This window comes from Brienomyrus brachyistius, chromosome 9 (assembly GCF_023856365.1).
Source record: "Brienomyrus brachyistius isolate T26 chromosome 9, BBRACH_0.4, whole genome shotgun sequence".
Lineage (NCBI taxonomy): Eukaryota > Metazoa > Chordata > Actinopteri > Osteoglossiformes > Mormyridae > Brienomyrus > Brienomyrus brachyistius.
Genome location: NC_064541.1, coordinates 9,415,220 through 9,433,029, shown reverse-complemented (window position 1 = coordinate 9,433,029; position 17,810 = coordinate 9,415,220). Strand labels below are relative to the sequence as shown.

The following is a 17,810-nucleotide window of genomic DNA, read 5'->3' as shown; positions in this document are numbered from 1 at the left end:
AAAACATGAGTGTCCATTTAGATGGAGCAAAATTGCAATAATCAAGCAGAAAATGTACTGTCAGGGACGTTCCTGTCCTCTGTTTTCAACTAATAATGAGTGTGCAAATTTGTTTTTGACTTTAAAAGCCCCTCTGATCGCCTGTAAATTCCCACCTCACCATTATCAGAGACGTCCAGGCTGGACACGTTGGGAATCTCGGCGATGCAGCCCTCCAGCACCTGAGAGCCTGCTGACCGCAGCTACAGGGCAAACAGACCGCGTGAGCGGGCTCACCGACACGAGTGCTGAACGCGAACCCGCAGGAAGCTGCCGTAAAGCACCCGCCTGGCATCTTTATCACTTTCAATAAATTACACCGCGGCAAATTAGCAGGAAATCAGACTCATTCTAATTACATTCATACAGGACTATCAATTACAGAAGAAAAATTACACCAAAACATTGCAACTCTATATGCACTATATGCATATATTGCAAACTCTATATGCATAATATATGAGGGAAAATGAATGATAAATTAAAACTCTAGCAGTTCTGAACAAATAGCCTTTATAAACATTCTACAAGTCTTTACTAATTCAGATAACATAATTAATTTACAGATGTATAACTATACATGTATAAGGCCTATAGAGGTGACTGTCTATAACTAAGCAGAGTATATCCTGTGGTATATTCCGGGGGGCGGTGGGGTGGGCTGGGGTGGGGTGGGAAGTAGGGAGGGGCTCAGCGGAGTAAGTGTCTGTGAGTAGAAAGACCCTAGTTTGACCCCGGCCTCAGCAGAACAGTCATATGTCTGTTGGCCCTTGAGCAGGGCCCTTAACCCCCAGGTCGAGGGGACCCTCCTGCAGACTGACCCTGTGCTTTGACCCCCCCCCCCAAGCCTGCTCTCACCTGTTTGTCTGTCTCAAGGAGAGCAAGATGGGGTTGGCATAGAGAAGCATTGCAATGTACCCGCACTTGTGCAAATGGCAAATAAAGGATTTAATCTAAATCTAAATTTAACCAAAATTAATCAAAAGGTAAGCGAAGTTCATTATGTGATTGGTAAACCATGTAATCAGTGCACCATGTGGACTCCAAAGTCGGTTATCAGACACTGCAGCTTGGACATAACTGGGGGTAGTAAAGTGTGGAAGCTCCGGTTTGGCTGTGAAAATGTTCAAATGGGCTTGAAAACTTCCAAACTGGTACGGAGCTGAAAAGATTAAACGTCAGCCAAGGACGGCCATTTCTTCTCCGAACAAAGGCTGCCTTGTTGGCTGGGACCCCGTGGCCATTCGGGGTGTTTTACAGCGTCCGCGTTTGGACATCGTTAATGGAAAGTTAAACTTCAACTGAACCCCTGTGACCCTAATTACAAAAAAACAAAAACAATGGCAAAGAGAGCAGAAGTAAACAAAAACGGAGTGAAATAAGAGTTTGCTTGTTAGGTGGTTAGGGTGGGTGCGGGGGGGGGGCGAGGGGGGGCAGCTGGATGGCACGCGGAGCGAAGCTGTACTTACACAATGTCCGAGCTTAGGAGAGCGGAGGGAAGGAAACGGAGAAACGTTAGAGCAACGGAATCAGATAAGCGCAAAGAGAACCAGTCTGATTATGAATTAGTGCAGGATTTGAGGGGGGGCCCGGGGGGGGAAGCACAGAAAAAGAATTGTTTAAAATTCTGAAGCAGTGTACAGAGTTTGCAGCTGGTGGCCTGGAAATGGCAATTAGTGGATGGCATGGTGTTAATGGCATGGTGTTAATGGCATGGTGTTAATGGCATGGTGTTAATGGCATGGTGTTAATGGCATGGTGTTAATGGCATGGTGTTAATGGCATGGTGTTAATGGCATGGTGTTAATGGCATATTAAATCAATTTGAAGTTCCATAGCAGTGCAGCTCAATGCCGATATGGACAGCAGTCAAACATGCCTAAAAGTCATGATGCCCGTTTATTATTAATTATTATTATTGTTGCTGCCAATTGTGTCCTGGAATAATTAGTTTTGTTCAGATTTCGTAACTGTGCCAAGGACGTTGGACCCTGGCATTGGCGCTGCATGGCATTGGCGCTGTATGGCACTGGCGCTGCATGGCACTGGCGCTGCATGGCACGGCGCTGTATGGTAAGGTGCTGTATGGCACTGGCGCTGCATGGCACTGGCACTGTATGGTAAGGTGCTGTATGGCACTGGCGCTGCATGGCACTGGCACTGTATGGTAAGGTGCTGTATGGCACTGGCGCTGCATGGCACTGGCACTGTATGGTAAGGTGCTGTATGGCACTGGCGCTGCATGGCACTGGCACTGTATGGTAAGGTGCTGTATGGCACTGGCGCTGCATGGCACTGGCACTGTATGGTAAGGTGCTGTATGGCACTGGCGCTGCATGGCACTGGCACTGTATGGTAAGGTGCTGTATGGCACTGGCGCTGCATGGCACGGCGCTGTATGGTAAGGTGCTGTATGGCACTGGCGCTGCATGGCACTGGCACTGTATGGTAAGGTGCTGTATGGCACTGGCGCTGCATGGCACGGCGCTGTATGGTAAGGTGCTGCATGGCACTGGCGCTTTATGGCACAGCGTGGCAGCCCCCTTTAGCTTTTCACAGCTCGCTTTCCCTGACTATATTTCCTCTATCCACCCACCTCAGGAATTCACCACCCAAGCCCTTTAATCTCCAGCGCCAAATATAGACACCAGTGATCAGAAATGAGAGCTCAGTTTGAGGGGAACCTCATCATGTGATGTACAAACAAGTTCAAAAGAGACACAAGTCAAAACATCCAAAAAAGGAACATAAAAATTTGCATCTCTGGAAAAAAAAGCAAATAGGTAAAAAGCTGACATTCATCTTGCAACCTTTAAATCAATAACCTAATTTGCAGTAAAAGAAAAAAAATTATTAAAATGAGGTCAAGATGATCCAGACGTTATAATTTTCTGACATATTTGCGAATTTGTAGACCTCTCAATAGACAAAATATTATCATGTCATCTTACACCAAAAACAGTCTCCGAAATCAGAGCTTCTATTAACTGAAATCAGTAAATCAAAGCGAAACTGCTGGGATGCAGAGAAGGCTGCTTGGGTTCGGCCCGTTCAGCGGGGGTTAGTCGCCATGGCACTAGGGGCGGCGCTCCTGAAACGCAGCCCGGATGCTCTCTTACCTCACAGCAGCTGAGGTCCAAGGAGACGTCTCGGAGGCTGGGATTGCTGGCAAGTCCAAGCAAAAGGGCTCTGAGGACGGACATATTAATGAGCAATCGATGAGCGCTTCAAAGGTCACGTCGAGACTTAATCAGCAGAACAAACGAAAACGTATGGAGGCCGTACAGCGTGAAAGATGTTCTGCGGGTCACTTAGACACAATCAGCGCAATTAGCACACTCACTTGAGGGCGTCGGGAGGCAGCTTGGTTCCAGAGACACTGATGCTACTGAGGGAAAGGACGCTGCTGAAGAACTGCTTAAAGGTGGGGGGGATGTCCTTGCCTTTCCTGTCACCCAAGGTTGAGAAGGAACATGAGGGTCGCAAAAACAAGTCAACGTCTACAAGTCAGACAGCTTAGTCCCAAGCGATTTGGCCAAGCTGGATGTTTCACTGGAGATATTAAACTTAGATTTGTTCATCTCTAGGGCAGTTCTGGCCCTTCGGGGAACCGGTAACCAGGTCCTCACATTACCAAAAGCCACAATGCTATTCCATTAGTCCTATTTATTTTAAAATAGTTAATTGCTCTTCATTTTTAGACGTGGGGCCTACGTGCTATTTAAGGTAACCTGCAGGTCGACGGAAACCCAGGCCATTCTAATGAGAGAAATCAGAGAACCAGGAAGGGCAAATAGTCAACATGCAGTAACGCAGGCAGCCAGAAGAGGGCACTCTAAATTACGCTCTTAATTCCTAATGCTGCCAGCATTGGCGATTTCATTCAAAGCGCGTTAAATGTACGGTAAACCGCGCGGGGGCGATTCAGTGGGCAGCCAAAGATTAAAATCCGGCATGGGGCAGCTACGTGGTGACTAAAGGAAGATCCGTTTGGTGCTTCAGTCGGAAAAAAACAGACCACAGAAAATATCCACGGTGTCAGAAACTGCCTCAGAGTAGAAAGATGAGACAATAAAAGAGAGAGAATAAATCCATGGCAGGTTAGACTCCTCCAGACATCAGTAAAACCAGAAATTCAAGCCAGAATACCTGACAATAGGAAAAAGGTGCATGTCGGACAAACGAGAGGTCACACTCAGCAGGACAGCGCCGCTGATGAACAATCTATTAAAGCTCGGTCGAGCTGCCCGAGCCCAGCAAGGCTCCCACTGAACAAGGACAGACCAGGCTGGATTTATCTGTTTCAGTGTTACGATCGGAAGGCGCAGTCAGAGCGGTGATGCAGTGGAACTACCCGCGTTTAAATAATTAATCTAGCAACATGGTATTGGAACACTTCACAACAAAAACAACTAAGGAATATCAAAATATATATATATATGCACAAGCAGCAACCAGATTTAGAAGCTTTAGCGGAATCAATAGCACCCTAACTGAATGACTGCCAGGCTTTACCTCAGCCAAGAAACCATATTGTTTTCAATTCATAAGATAGATATCTGGCTAAGATAACAGAGACATAAAGACTGAAGACTGCAAGCATAAAGCTCATTTTAAACGGACAACCCCAGGTCCCGCTGGGTAGGCTTGTGACAGTGACAAATGGCTGCTTTTTTATCCAATTGGAGAGATAATGATTAATTAATCAATCACTTGAATTTCATCCATTATCTAACTGCTTCTTCTGGCCTGGAGCCGATCCCAGGCAGCACAGGGCACAAGGCTGGGATACATCCTGGACGGAGTGCCAGTCCATTGGAGGGCATAAGGCTGGGGTACATCCTGGACGGAGTGCCAGTCCATCGCAGGGCATAAGGCTGGGGTACATCCTGGACGGAGTGCCAGTCCATCGCAGGGCATAAGGCTGGGGTACATCCTGGATGGGGTGCCAGTCCATTGGAGGGCATAAGGCTGGGGTACATCCTGGATGGGGTGCCAGTCCATCGCAGGGCATAAGGCTGGGGTACATCCTAGACGGAGTGCCAGTCCATTGGAGGGCATAAGGCTGGGGTACATCCTGGACGGAGTGCCAGTCCATCGCAGGGCATAAGGCTGGGGTACATCCTGGACGGAGTGCCAGTCCATCGCAGGGCATAAGGCTGGGGTACATCCTGGATGGGGTGCCAGTCCATTGGAGGGCATAAGGCTGGGGTACATCCTGGATGGGGTGCCAGTCCATTGGAGGGCATAAGGCTGGGGTACATCCTGGACGGAGTGCCAGTCCATCGCAGGGCATAAGGCTGGGGTACATCCTGGACGGAGTGCCAGTCCATCGCAGGGCATAAGGCTGGGGTACATCCTGGATGGGGTGCCAGTCCATTGGAGGGCATAAGGCTGGGATACATCCTGGATGGGGTGCCAGTCCATCGCAGGGCATAAGGCTGGGGTACATCCTGGATGGAGTGCCAGTCCATCGCAGGGCATAAGGCTGGGGTACATCCTGGACGGAGTGCCAGTCCATCGCAGGGCATAAGGCTGGGGTACATCCTGGATGGGGTGCCAGTCCATTGGAGGGCATAAGGCTGGGATACATCCTGGATGGGGTGCCAGTCCATTGGAGGGCATAAGGCTGGGGTACATCCTGGACGGAGTGCCAGTCCATCGCAGGGCATAAGGCTGGGGTACATCCTGGATGGGGTGCCAGTCCATCGCAGGGCATAAGGCTGGGGTACATCCTGGACGGAGTGCCAGTCCATTGGAGGGCATAAGGCTGGGGTACATCCTGGACGGAGTGCCAGTCCATTGGAGGGCATAAGGCTGGGGTACATCCTGGACGGAGTGCCAGTCCATTGGAGGGCATAAGGCTGGGGTACATCCTGGATGGGGTGCCAGTCCATTGGAGGGCATAAGGCTGGGGTACATCCTGGATGGGGTGCCAGTCCATTACAGGCAGAAACACATTAGCAATCACACAACGGTCAGGCTAACTGCACATCTGTGGACTGTGGAATGACACCCACGTGACACGGGGAGATCATGACAGCTACACACGTTCTGAGTGGAGAGATTTATTTTTGGGGGGGGGGGGGTGAGGCAAGAGTGTTCTACTGAGCCACCATATCCCCCCCCAGCTGAATTTCATGCATCTTATATTTAAATTTTACATTGAAATACTTGACCATTTTTGCAAGGCAGGTTTACAGACTTTCAATATTAATTAAAAATCCATTTTCCAATTTGGGTGGGCGAGCGGGGGGGGGGGGGGGGGTTTAGATTCCCTTTCAAAAGAGGTGACTGAGAAATACTTCTGGACACATTTAAATGTGGAAAACAGTTCTGATCTGTTTTCCACAGTTTTTCAGACTGATGAAATGCACACGTTAGGTTCTGAAGGTTCTCGATGGTCTTACTGGGTCCTCGGTTTAGTAACGACTCAGGCGCCTTTACACTCGCCAGGCCGTGTTCAGTCGCTCGGAGCGTGAACGCAGCGCTCGCAATAATCACACCGCTCCTCGAGATCACCCACTCCCCGGGGAATCTCTGGGAAGCCACTAACCTTTTCAGAGGATCTACATCAAAAACCCACGTGGTTACACGGCTAACGGTGAAAACCACACACATGTGGCAAGCGTGACGGCTTTCCTAAGCGTGAAAACACCACGTGTTTAACAGCCACATCACACTGACGGCAGGATGCACATCGGTCGAACCCGACACTGGAATCGCCTGGGGGGCCAGGCTGCAACTGCAAGGCAATCAAGCTGCCCAACTGGACACCTAAACTGCCCTTTCACACTCGATAAAGCCCCCCCCCCCCCCCCAAGCTTTCTATTGATGATTACATTTTCCCAATAATGTAAAGATCACATCTTCAAAGTCTTCTCAAAAACAAACATCTAGAGATTTGTATCACTGATGGGAGTCACTGTTTCAGCTAAAATAATGACGATGCAGAAAGACATAAAATCGATGTTTCTTAAATGAATTCGGTGTTTCGTCAGACTGGGGCGCAGCAACTCCAATAATCTTTAATGCACTTCGTTGATGTTTTTGTCCTGATCACTAATTAGCTGGAGGTCACCTGGAACTCAGCCTTCCCAGCAACCGTCCGCATGAAACAGCCCAGGCAAGATTTTCCAAGGGACGGGGGGGGGGGGGGGGGGTGGGGTGGGAGGATAGTGACGGATGACCTCACCTGTGGGCGAAGACGCTCTTTGACATGTTCAGGACAGACAGATGTTGGGCTGAGCCACGGAGCAGAGCGGGGCAGACCTGAGACACAGGGTAACACCAGTTAATGCCAAGAGGAGGCGCTATGGACAACGCGTACAGGACAGCAGCCCAACCTGCATCCTCTAATCACGACTCACATCCTTTTCATGAATCTATGCACGCAGAAAGTCAAGATGGTCTAAAATCTCCTGGCATAAATCCTAAGATAGATAGTTACAATTGTTTTAATACCTGTGACCTTATTATACAAAAGTTATAGAAAAGAAAAGCCCCACATGACCTTATACACACAGATATCGAACAGCATAGTACTGAAAAAAATATCTATCTATCTATCTATCCATCCATCCATCCATCCATCCATCCATCCATCCATCCATTTCAAATAGTTCCTTTGCCCCTGTTAACAGCCTAGCACAATTGCATCAGTGAACCACATCACTCATTTATATACTCCTTCTGTATATTTAAAAACCAAAGTCCGTCTGCAGCTAGCAGATTGTCACCTGCTTATAACCAGAAGACCCCATTAAAATAAGGGAGCCTAGAGCTGTACACGGTCGATGGTCACGGGCTGCACACGCACCAGATCCAGGGCGCAGTCTGTGTTGGACAGGTCCAGGACGCTCAGGCTATTCGGCTGACCCAGGAAGGTGTACAGGTTCTGTGAGGGGGGAGGGGGGACGTCACATGACACAGGGGCTGGTGCATCCTCGGGGGACACAACAGACGGGCCGCAAGAGCAATGAGGTCATTAGACTCGGGTATCCTCGCGGGACGCGTCAGTCAGTCTGAAAAGACTGCAGGCTGTCAGAAGCCCGGGTCGTCGGTCACATGATCAGTGAGGGAATGAGCCAATCACAACACTTCACTCCTAAACAATCGCACGTTACCATGTTTGCAGTTTATAGAGTGTGGGCTGTTGAGTTAGCATGCGCTCAGCAAAGCCGACATGGCAAACGGGGTCGACCGATTAAATTTACGGCCAAACGCGACAAGCCCAGAAAGACCGGGGAGGGGGGGACGTCAATACCAGGCCGTGTGCTGAGTACAATCAATACGGGGTTACTGATGTTAGTGTGTGTGTGTGTGTGTGTGAGGCGGGGTGGGGCGTGTGTGTAGGAGGGGAGGGGGGCAGGCTTGAGGCTGCAGCTCTGATGGTTCCTACTGAAAGTGAGAATATTACCTCACAGCATGCATATGGCCAGCTGACGTGTCCCTGGGGGTGTGTGTGTGTGTGTGTGGTCATGTACATATTACATTGTGGGGACCAAATAAAAAACCTGTTGTTTTCAGGGTGTGAGGACCGTATTTTTCGAGGGGAACATTTTCTAAAAATCGGCGAAAAACTAAAAATGCCCAAAGTCCTGTATTTTGTTTGGTTACTTATGGTTAAGCTTAGGGCTGGGTGGGGTTAGGGTTGTCATTTCCCACAGAAATTAATGGAGAGTCCCCACAAAGATGTGCATACAAATGTGTGTTGTCTGTGTGAGTGTGCATCTGTGTGTGTATACGTGGGGTGTGACTTGTTCCGGGATGAGCGGGGCACTCTGACTGGGTTTTTCATTAATTGGCATGAGACAGCAAGTAAATTGCAGGTCAACCTTCCAGTTCCGATAAAGATAACAGCGCAAAGGAACAGGACACCCTCTACAGGGCATCGATCGATACAGGGACATCTGAGAATCACTGCAATGATGTAAACTGTGTTGTCAAGATCCACTGCGTTTCACGCGAATGATTCCTCTGTCCACAAACACTTAGACAGAAAAATGACATAGAAATTAATACAATTGGAAGTTTGTTTTTAGATTTTTCCTGTATTATGGGGACAGTGTGAGATACATACCCCAAGGTCATCTCCTCGAAGAATGTTTCCTGAGAGGTCAAGATGTGTGAGGCTGCAGGGGATAGACTGGTTGGCACTCAGTGACTGGGCAAGGCAGTTCACCCCTGAAACAGGAAACAGGAAACGTCACACATCCAGAAGAAATCAGCAGGTGGGCATCTCATAAGTCAGTTATTAACACGTGTCATAATGTTAACATGAACGACGTTATAAATGAGTGGCATCTAAACACCTGCAGAATATAAAAAAAAAAGCTTCTGAAAAGTTTCTTCTCATTGGGCTGTTTATCATCGCGATAACGACGAGGCCCCGCTACCCGTGTTTGCATTCAGGAGATAAAGCGGCTGGCTACCTGTGAGGAAATGTAATAGCAGAGACGATACGGGGCCAAGCGGAGGCCTGCCGAGCTCATTATCGCTCTCAGAAGCGACACTCCAGCCCCTACTGGCCAGATACCCCAGAAAGTATGAAAAACAAAGGAGAATAAACCACAGGTCTGCTGCTCCCCGTCAGCTGGACCCCGAGCGGCCGTGAGGTCGGGCAGGCAGTGGTGGCTGACGAGGGAAATCGATGGATCCATCGCAAGTTTGACCACCCCTCCCGATCCGGCAACAGGCTCAAACAGCGTCAGACGGCCCCGGGCCCCAACGGGGAGCTACCCCGCGGCCATTAATATTTCAGGCCGCCGGCAGGACGGCCCCACGATCTGCCTGCTGCTGACATTTGTTTGAAGCTACCGCTTTCATCAGCTTAGCCGACATGCTCTCCATGTGCCTAATTAGCGTGGGCGACACAGCAATTATTAACAGTTACCACACAACTGTTAGCATTAACAAACAAACCGGGCATATGGGGAGTTTTTTTCCCCAAACAGCTTCTCTTTCATATGGGATTACAGTGCTAATTTCCCTGTGAAATGTTAGAATCTGTAATGTAAAAGGTCAGGATCCAGAGGCGTTGGGGGAAATCCCACACGACTTGGTTAAATCATCGACTACAAACTCTGGACACTTAGTACGTGACTGTAAACCGAATCTGTGAGCCTGCATCAGAGTTAGGATGGACATTCGTAGGACAGCAGTACATAGCATTGTGATGACAGAATATAAATGTGCTAACTAGGAGTTAACCGGGGGCTTACTCATATAAACAGGCTAACTAGGGGCAAACCAATAACCATAAATAAGCTAACCAGCAGCAAACCAGTAACCAGTATATACAAGCTAACTAGCAGCGAACCAGTAATCATTATGAACAGGCTAACCAGGGGCAAACCAGGAACCAGTATAACTAGGGGCAAACAAGCATAAACAAGCTAACCCTAACTAGAACCAGTTGAAACAGGGCTTGGTGTAATGTACCAGCGAGCAGGTTACACTGAGGTGTGGTTCACGTAGAACGATGATCTCCTGATGCACACACACGACCCCAGGTGGAGAAGTTCAAAGCATGACCTTTCAAATGCGACCTTTCATTGATTAGAGTTGGGGTTCGCATGCTGTCAGTGACCGGGTGCATGGTTCGGGGGGGTTTTGGACTGCGGCAGGGAGGGGTTGGGGTGGCAGACGGGGCTCCGGAGGGCCGTTCCAGGCTAAGGACTCATGTGCCCCTCGCTCACTCTCCCTCCTTCCGAGCATCTTAACCATCACCGTGCATCATCTACCCCACAGAAATGCTCCATGACCCAGTTAAAAGGCTAAATTCCCCCCTTTTTGACAGAGGGCTGCCACAGTGGGCTTGCGGGGGCGAAGGATCAGAGACATTTCTTTCAAAATAAGGAGAAGCAGCAGAACAAATTGAGATTAATTGAAAAGATTTTTCTGACACTTTCATATGGGAGCCTGACGCTGAGCTTTTTAACTTCAGCCGATCACCCACCATCCAACAACCTTCCACAAAGACTAAACTAGAGTGAGATCTCAGGCAGCTCAGAAACGAAAATATCCATCTGGGAAGCGGCCTGGCAGGGAGACAGGGTCCGGCCATTAGGGAGGTGGGCTCAGAACTGAAACCCAGAAAAAGGGAAAAGGATTAATGACCATTGGTTCATTAAATGGACCACTGGGTACAAGAAGGTAAGCGAAGGAGGAAACCTTGTGGATCTTCAGGCATTTTTTGAAGGCAAAAGCCTTCAGTCCACATCTATTCCCTGTGCGGTGTCTTATGTCCAAAACTGTTTATATGTCAATTAGTTATACCTCTGTTTACATTTTGAATTACTTGTTGTGTGTGATTTAATTGTACAATGACAATAATCTGATCTAATCTAATCTAAAGCATCGTTTCGTCTCGATTTCCCAGATTCCCAGCACGGGCACCTCAAGGAAGAGAGAGAAGGGGCTTCAAAAGCCAGGAATGTCTGAACATTACAGAGCACAGGAGTGTGTGGCACCTGTGGCCCAGGTAAGTGTGCGACGCACGGCAGAACAAAGTGTGTTTACGCAGCGCGGCGGAGGAAGAGCAGGTAATTAGCACTCTCATCACCCATGCTGACGCTCTGTGTGGGAACTATTAAGTCTGAAGTGCCAAGCAGAAAGCCTCATTAAATCCGTCTCACGGGGCTACGCTGTTTTCCGCCGCAAATCCCCGTCAGACTCACGTTTGGCAATAACATTTGTAGCGTGTATAATTAAAACACAGAGAATCATCACACAGATCAAAAACCAGAGGCCCAGCGAGGGCACGGTGACGCTGACGAGAGCGGCTCCATTTCTGAGCACGTGCTGAAGTGCTTGTGAAGTCCTGGGTTACCTTTGGGCGATAACGAGGTCTTCGAAAAATTCAAGTGCTTCAGCCCCTTGCGGAGTTTAGCAAACTGGGCTCCCAGCGAGGCGATACCTGTGTGAAAGCAAAAGTCCAGACTTAGGGTGTCTCCCACTGCCAAGAACACAAAGATCACACATGTCAAGAACAGTCTTCCTAACTTGCCTCCCAGGAACAAATTTACGGCACAATGAACCATGGGACTGGTCTCGTTTGGTGAGGATGCGACTGATGTATCCTTGAAATTTGGAGCAAGAACGACACCAGCGGATTTTTACCGCTCATAATACTTCCGTTCTAAGTATTGGGACTGGGCTTCCGTCTTCCGTGATAGAAGATGATGGAAAACGGGTGCATGAGAACAGCATTCGGTCAAACCAACGAAAGTAGTTGCATCTAGAGATGAAACGCAGAAGCTTTCGCAGAATCTTATCGTGTCATTCCTGCTTATACACACTTCATCATCAGCTGTATTGTGCAATCTTGTCATTCAAGAACAGTTTACGACTTAATGAAATAAAGTATTTTTCATTGTTATTTTTACTGAAGGACAATCAGATCTCAAAGGGACAGTGCTCATGTTTATTGAATAGAGCAGAAATATGAGTGTACAGTTGCAGAATCACACCCAGCGGCTTGAGCGGCCGTACCTCTGTCTTCGAGAGGGTTGTTTGCAAGGTTGATGGTGTGCAGCGCTGAGGCGGTATTCTGACTGAGGGCGCTGGCCAGTTTCTGTGCAAAATCACTGGGGTGGGGGGGGCGGGGGCAAGGAGAGAGCATCCATCAGGGAAAAGAGTAAAGCGTGGTTGGCAAGTTGCTTGAAAGAAAGCCACACTGGCGAGCTTCTGTGCATAACTGCTGGCGGAGGGGAGCAAGGGGACAGCAGCTGCTGTGAATTTCTGTTTGGCCTGATGGTATGTGTGGATGGGAAACCCAAACCCCCCCCCCCCACCCCTCCATTCCTAGAGCAGAGTGGATTTGATTGGCCGGCTCACGTTTTGAGACCCGCGTTGTCCAGGACCAGCTCCTCCAGACGACTGGACCGGGAAACGACTCGAAGGATCTGATCACACACGTCAGATGGCTGCAATAGAGATGCAGGTGATCAGAACGACAATCTGACATCAGTTTGTGAGGACGTCATAGAACGTTCAGACATACAACCGTGGGGTCAGGATGGGGTCAAACCCAGGCTGTACTGGGTACAATGAAGGGGATGGGGGTCCACTGCAGGGCAGAGACCCAACAGACACTTGGGTTATAGGGAGAAACCAGCAAATCAAGAAACTAGAGGGGGAGTTAATTCTAGTTCCCCTCATGCATTGCTGTGATGGGGGTTTGTGGAATTATGGAAACCCTGAGCCACCACGCCCCCTACAGTCTAACGTGACAAACTGCCCTCCCCTTCAAGCACAAACTCACAGTGATACCATCCGTACTGCGCTGAGCCCAGCGACCCGCCCTGTAAAGATGTGTCGCCTTTCCATCTCCCTATGCTCTCCGCTCCCGAATGCATCTCCTCTCTGCACTGAGCAGATGCGTTAAATTACACCCAAAAGTATCTTTATTTCTGCACCCTGCTAAACTTTTAATGCTAATTACCTTAACAGTCAATATCATTCTATTGATCTAGATGTTCATACCCTTAATGGCTAATGGTTTACTGAGCCTGGGGCCTATGAAGGTATTCAAGTGTAATGGTGACAGTCTGTGACAGAAACTGTGTCAGTCCCGCCCATGACGGAACGTGCTTCTTTCCGGCTGAGGTGATTACAGCAGAACGGTTCCTCTTCTGGGTTTTATCAGAACATCTCCATTGAATCAGACGGCAATCTGGATCCCATGTGTGAGCATCAAGACTCTTTAACTGTCCCTTGCTTCATCTGCTATCTGCTTGCCACCCCCATCCCCGCACACACACACCCAACACCCCTAGGGCCTTCTTCCCAGTGGGACCTGTCTCCTGAGAGTCTGTCAAGCCGCGGGAGCGGTGGGGTGGGTGAGTTCAGAAAAATCATCTCGCATCACGACCCTCCCCGACAGTTCCACAATGGAACGTTCTGTTCAGATGATGAACAGCCCTTTTGTGTAGGGACACGTGCCAAGCTGGGCCATCTGATGGCCGGGGGGGAGGGGTGGTTGCTGCTGAGTCCAGAGATACATAATAAATCGTTCCAATTAAAAAGTTAAGCAGCTACAAAAGTCATCAACGCTCTGACCCATTTTCCCCTGATTTGGGCCAGACTCTTCTTTCACATGTAGACAGATACCTTTACAATGGTCAGCACAAGCTATTATACTTATGAAGGTATTTAAAGTATATTACGGAGGAGAGCTTCATAGAGCATTCATAACGCATTATAAACATGGCTGTAATGTGTTATGCCTTTTTATAACTATTTATAGCCATGTTTATAATACTTTATGAATTCATTATAATGCGTTATGAGGGTATCTATGATGCATTATACAGTACATTGATGCTTGAAGTAAAGCATTACTGGGGGGGGGGGGGGGAGTCTGCATTGAATGTTTTTATAAAACGATTCAATCTCTAACCAGCCAATGTTTTTTTATGGTATCTATTTAAAGTGGTGAAGATGTCATTAAAATTATGCAATGTACAGAGGTATAGCAGAGGCTGATGAAAATGGTGAGAATATGCATTTTAAAATGTGATATTACTGTAAAGCAGGTAAAACGACCCTTGCAGGGTGGCTTGGAGGGTAGCGGTAAACCCCCAGGGTTAGGGGTTTGAGTCCCTGGGTTTGGTGTCCTCCCGCACAACAAAGACATGCACTCGGCGGAATTACAGTCTCTAAATTGCCCACAGCAGGTACGTGTGCCCTGCAATGGACCGGCACCCTGTCCCCTGCTTCCTGGGCTCCTGCCAGCCTGCGATTCTATATTAGATAAATGCTGGATGGATGGATGACAGCCTATGCTACTGAAGGGATTAAAATATCAAAATCTCTTTCAGATCCTGGTCCCCCAGCAGATGAGAATGATCTTCCACACATAAAAATCACTCTTCAAATAAGTTACGGGAGTCCTATAGGGCACGACATTGACATAACCCTGCTTAAGTTTAAGCACCATAGTGCTGACATGGGCAATGCAACCTGCAGGAAAATCACCTTGTTTTTTGCATATGAGCCTTTTGACATTCTCATTGCTATTGTGGAAAAGAAGCAGATCTGGGTCACATGACTGCCGTGGGAGAAATCTGGAATTTAATCTGTGAAAGAATTCCAGCGGGAATGCGAGCTGCTCTGTTTAACTGTGGCTTTCTGTACTGGGTGTGTCGTGCATGGGAGTGGGCGGGGGGGGGGGGGGGGGGACTCTCAAGCAGCCTGGCCAAGGGACCCATGGCTCAACATGGATGTGGCACATCCCCCCACCCCCCCCACCAGAGTCAAATATTTGTTCCCATCAGAATAACTGAGCCGATCCCTTGAGCCTAACCCAGTTCTCCCCTGATTGTTTACTCCTCATTGCCACCCCATGGGATCCATGAATGTACCACCTGATTCTCAGAGCCAATCAACGGGTGCAATACCTGCTTAGCCTTAGCATGCATGCTAATCTTAACAATACTTGCTGGCAATAGTAATGACACCCTCTGCATCGTGCTAATAAAGGTTGTTTCCCGTCCACTGGCTCAGACCCTCCACCGCGACAGTAAGCTAAGCTAATGGACGCTGTCTCTACCCCCGTTCTCTTTCCAGGCTCTGGCCCTGACTGCTCATACAGTTACTCAACTGCAATTACAAAATGAGCACTTTGGCAGAGCCCTTAAAGCGAAGCCATGCAGTCAAACACAATCCGCTAAGTATCGTCTTTGCAATTAATTATCCGCAACTCCGGTGGCACGCATCCAGACAAAGGAACCGTCTTGAGATCGATGCAGCTCTGTAACATCCACGATTCTCCCTCTGTTGCAGGCCGTCTCAGTGATAATTCCGGGCACGTTTGTCGCAGAAATTCATCGTTATTGCGATGCAGGGCCCTGCTTACTGCGGCTGGGTGAAATGCGACACCGCTACACACTCGAGCGCTGGCTCACTGCTCATCAGCACCCATTGACATAACCGCCCCCAATCACACTGTGATCATGGTCATCAGCAGGTGATAACAGTGAATGGAAAGAGAGGATTTTACACGTTACGAAAAACCCCGAAGAGCCAGTATACAGGTCTGACAGTCATATTCTTTTAATGAAAGAAATTTCACATAAAAACTCATAGCTTTTCTATTTGATGGTGGAAAGGTAACTCACCAGTTTATAATCCTTTGTGGAGAGCTTTATAAACCACTGATTATACTCCAGAACAGCAATGATAGCCACCAAATCCCTGGAACATCAAAAAAAAAACACAAAAATAAAACGTTGTCTTCAAATAACGGTGAACAGATTGACGACAATATGGTCAATTCAAATCCCAAATGGTCTTCATTACACTGTTTTCTTTGGACTTTGAATTATTTGTATTTTTTGGGAATGAGTGACACTACATGTTAAAATATGAAAATGTGAGATTCTGTTCCCCCCCCCCTGGCTTGATCACTGAGGCGTGATGCCAGTCTCAGTGGCTGTTTGGGTGGCACAGCGCACACCTACCTGTTTTCCAGATGGCTAAAATCCTGCAGGTTCAGTTCCCTCGTATCCTGCGTCAAATATATTGTGTCCACGTCCTGTTGAGGGAATCAGAAGGCAGGTTTTTGCTCCTGTCCTCATTTCCTGTGCAGGAAACGCTGACAGCTGGACTCTAGTGCACCTTGGCACAGCTCAGGAGATGTACCCAGACTGAAGGAACAGTCATAAAAATTTAATTAAGCGTACTTTAAATGTCTCGCTAGAAGAAAATATGTGGCACCGAGAAATATGTCATTATAAAATATTGTCAGAATGAGGCTAGATTAAAACAATCTTTCTAAAAGCAATTAATATTAGCTACCCAAATGCTATTTGGGTTTTGTATTACCTGGGATAATCCCACAAATTTGTTCTTCACTTAAAGGCCACAGAGTCTGTTCTTAACTGAATGGAGATGCATTGACCTGAAGAGCGTTTGTTCGTGGATCTTATCGGCGGACGGCACAAACGAGGCCGACGAGGCACTTGCATACTAACCCACTGGACCTCCTCGCGGTACGGCTGGCCCAGGAAGTCACAGATGCACTTGTACGTCTGAGAGAAACCGCCTGAGCAGAAGAGAGCAAATAGGGTTTCTGGTCAAGCGCAAAGCAGAACTGACAGACCCCAGGAACCTCCACTTGACTGGGCAACATTAAAGCTATGTTCTCAGATCAATGCTGCATCAGGAAGGAAAGTTGTGATGTTTGAACCTGCACTCAAACTCTATGCATCCCATTTCCAATGTGACAGCAGATCAATGGCTTTTTTCTGCACTTTATCAATGCTGCTTACTGTGTGGCCTATTTGCACACCCATTGCATTGTATTTATTGTAACATTTATTGTTCTCTAATATAATAAGTCTCTCCACATCTGGTCTTGCACCGTTTTGTCTGTTATGGCACTATTGTCCTGTATTGCACTGTTGTTGTCCTACTGTCCCCCTATTCACCTGTCCTTCCTCTGCAGCTGTGGCAATAACAAGTTCACTGTGTTCCTCTGAACACGTGACAATAAAACTTGAAACTTCATGAACCAGAGTTGAGTTTCCTGAATTTCTCTCACACACATGAAGCAAACCCGTGTGTGATCTACATGTTGGACAATTCTGGAATCGTAGGTGTGTTCACTAGTGTTCTATTTACCACAAGGTCCAGGATCTACCACGGTCTGTTTCTCCCAAAGGGCCTGCAGGTTGGAGATCCGCTCTGGCGGCTCCATCAACACCTTCTTCATCATCTTCCTACAGGGTTCAGAAGCACAAAGAGGAGCCCAAATTATCACACAC

General features: G+C 48.1%; 1 protein-coding gene across 4 annotated transcripts in view; it reads right to left on the bottom strand.

Annotated features, from left to right (window-relative positions):
* LOC125749243 (F-actin-uncapping protein LRRC16A-like) overlaps positions 1-17,810 on the bottom strand; it is a 72,804-nt gene that overhangs the window by 23,742 nt on the left and 31,252 nt on the right. For all 4 annotated transcript variants that reach the window (XM_049026305.1, XM_049026308.1, XM_049026306.1 and 1 more), the window contains exons 6-18: positions 17,668-17,765; positions 17,019-17,089; positions 16,506-16,579; positions 16,164-16,239; positions 12,880-12,968; positions 12,535-12,629; positions 11,873-11,959; positions 9,122-9,225; positions 7,859-7,936; positions 7,235-7,311; positions 3,383-3,487; positions 3,159-3,228; positions 161-242 (exon numbers count right to left, since the gene is read on the bottom strand). In XM_049026305.1, the coding sequence (XP_048882262.1) occupies positions 161-242; positions 3,159-3,228; positions 3,383-3,487; positions 7,235-7,311; positions 7,859-7,936; positions 9,122-9,225; positions 11,873-11,959; positions 12,535-12,629; positions 12,880-12,968; positions 16,164-16,239; positions 16,506-16,579; positions 17,019-17,089; positions 17,668-17,765 (1,106 nt within the window). The remainder of the gene's footprint in view (positions 1-160; positions 243-3,158; positions 3,229-3,382; positions 3,488-7,234; positions 7,312-7,858; positions 7,937-9,121; positions 9,226-11,872; positions 11,960-12,534; positions 12,630-12,879; positions 12,969-16,163; positions 16,240-16,505; positions 16,580-17,018; positions 17,090-17,667; positions 17,766-17,810) is intronic.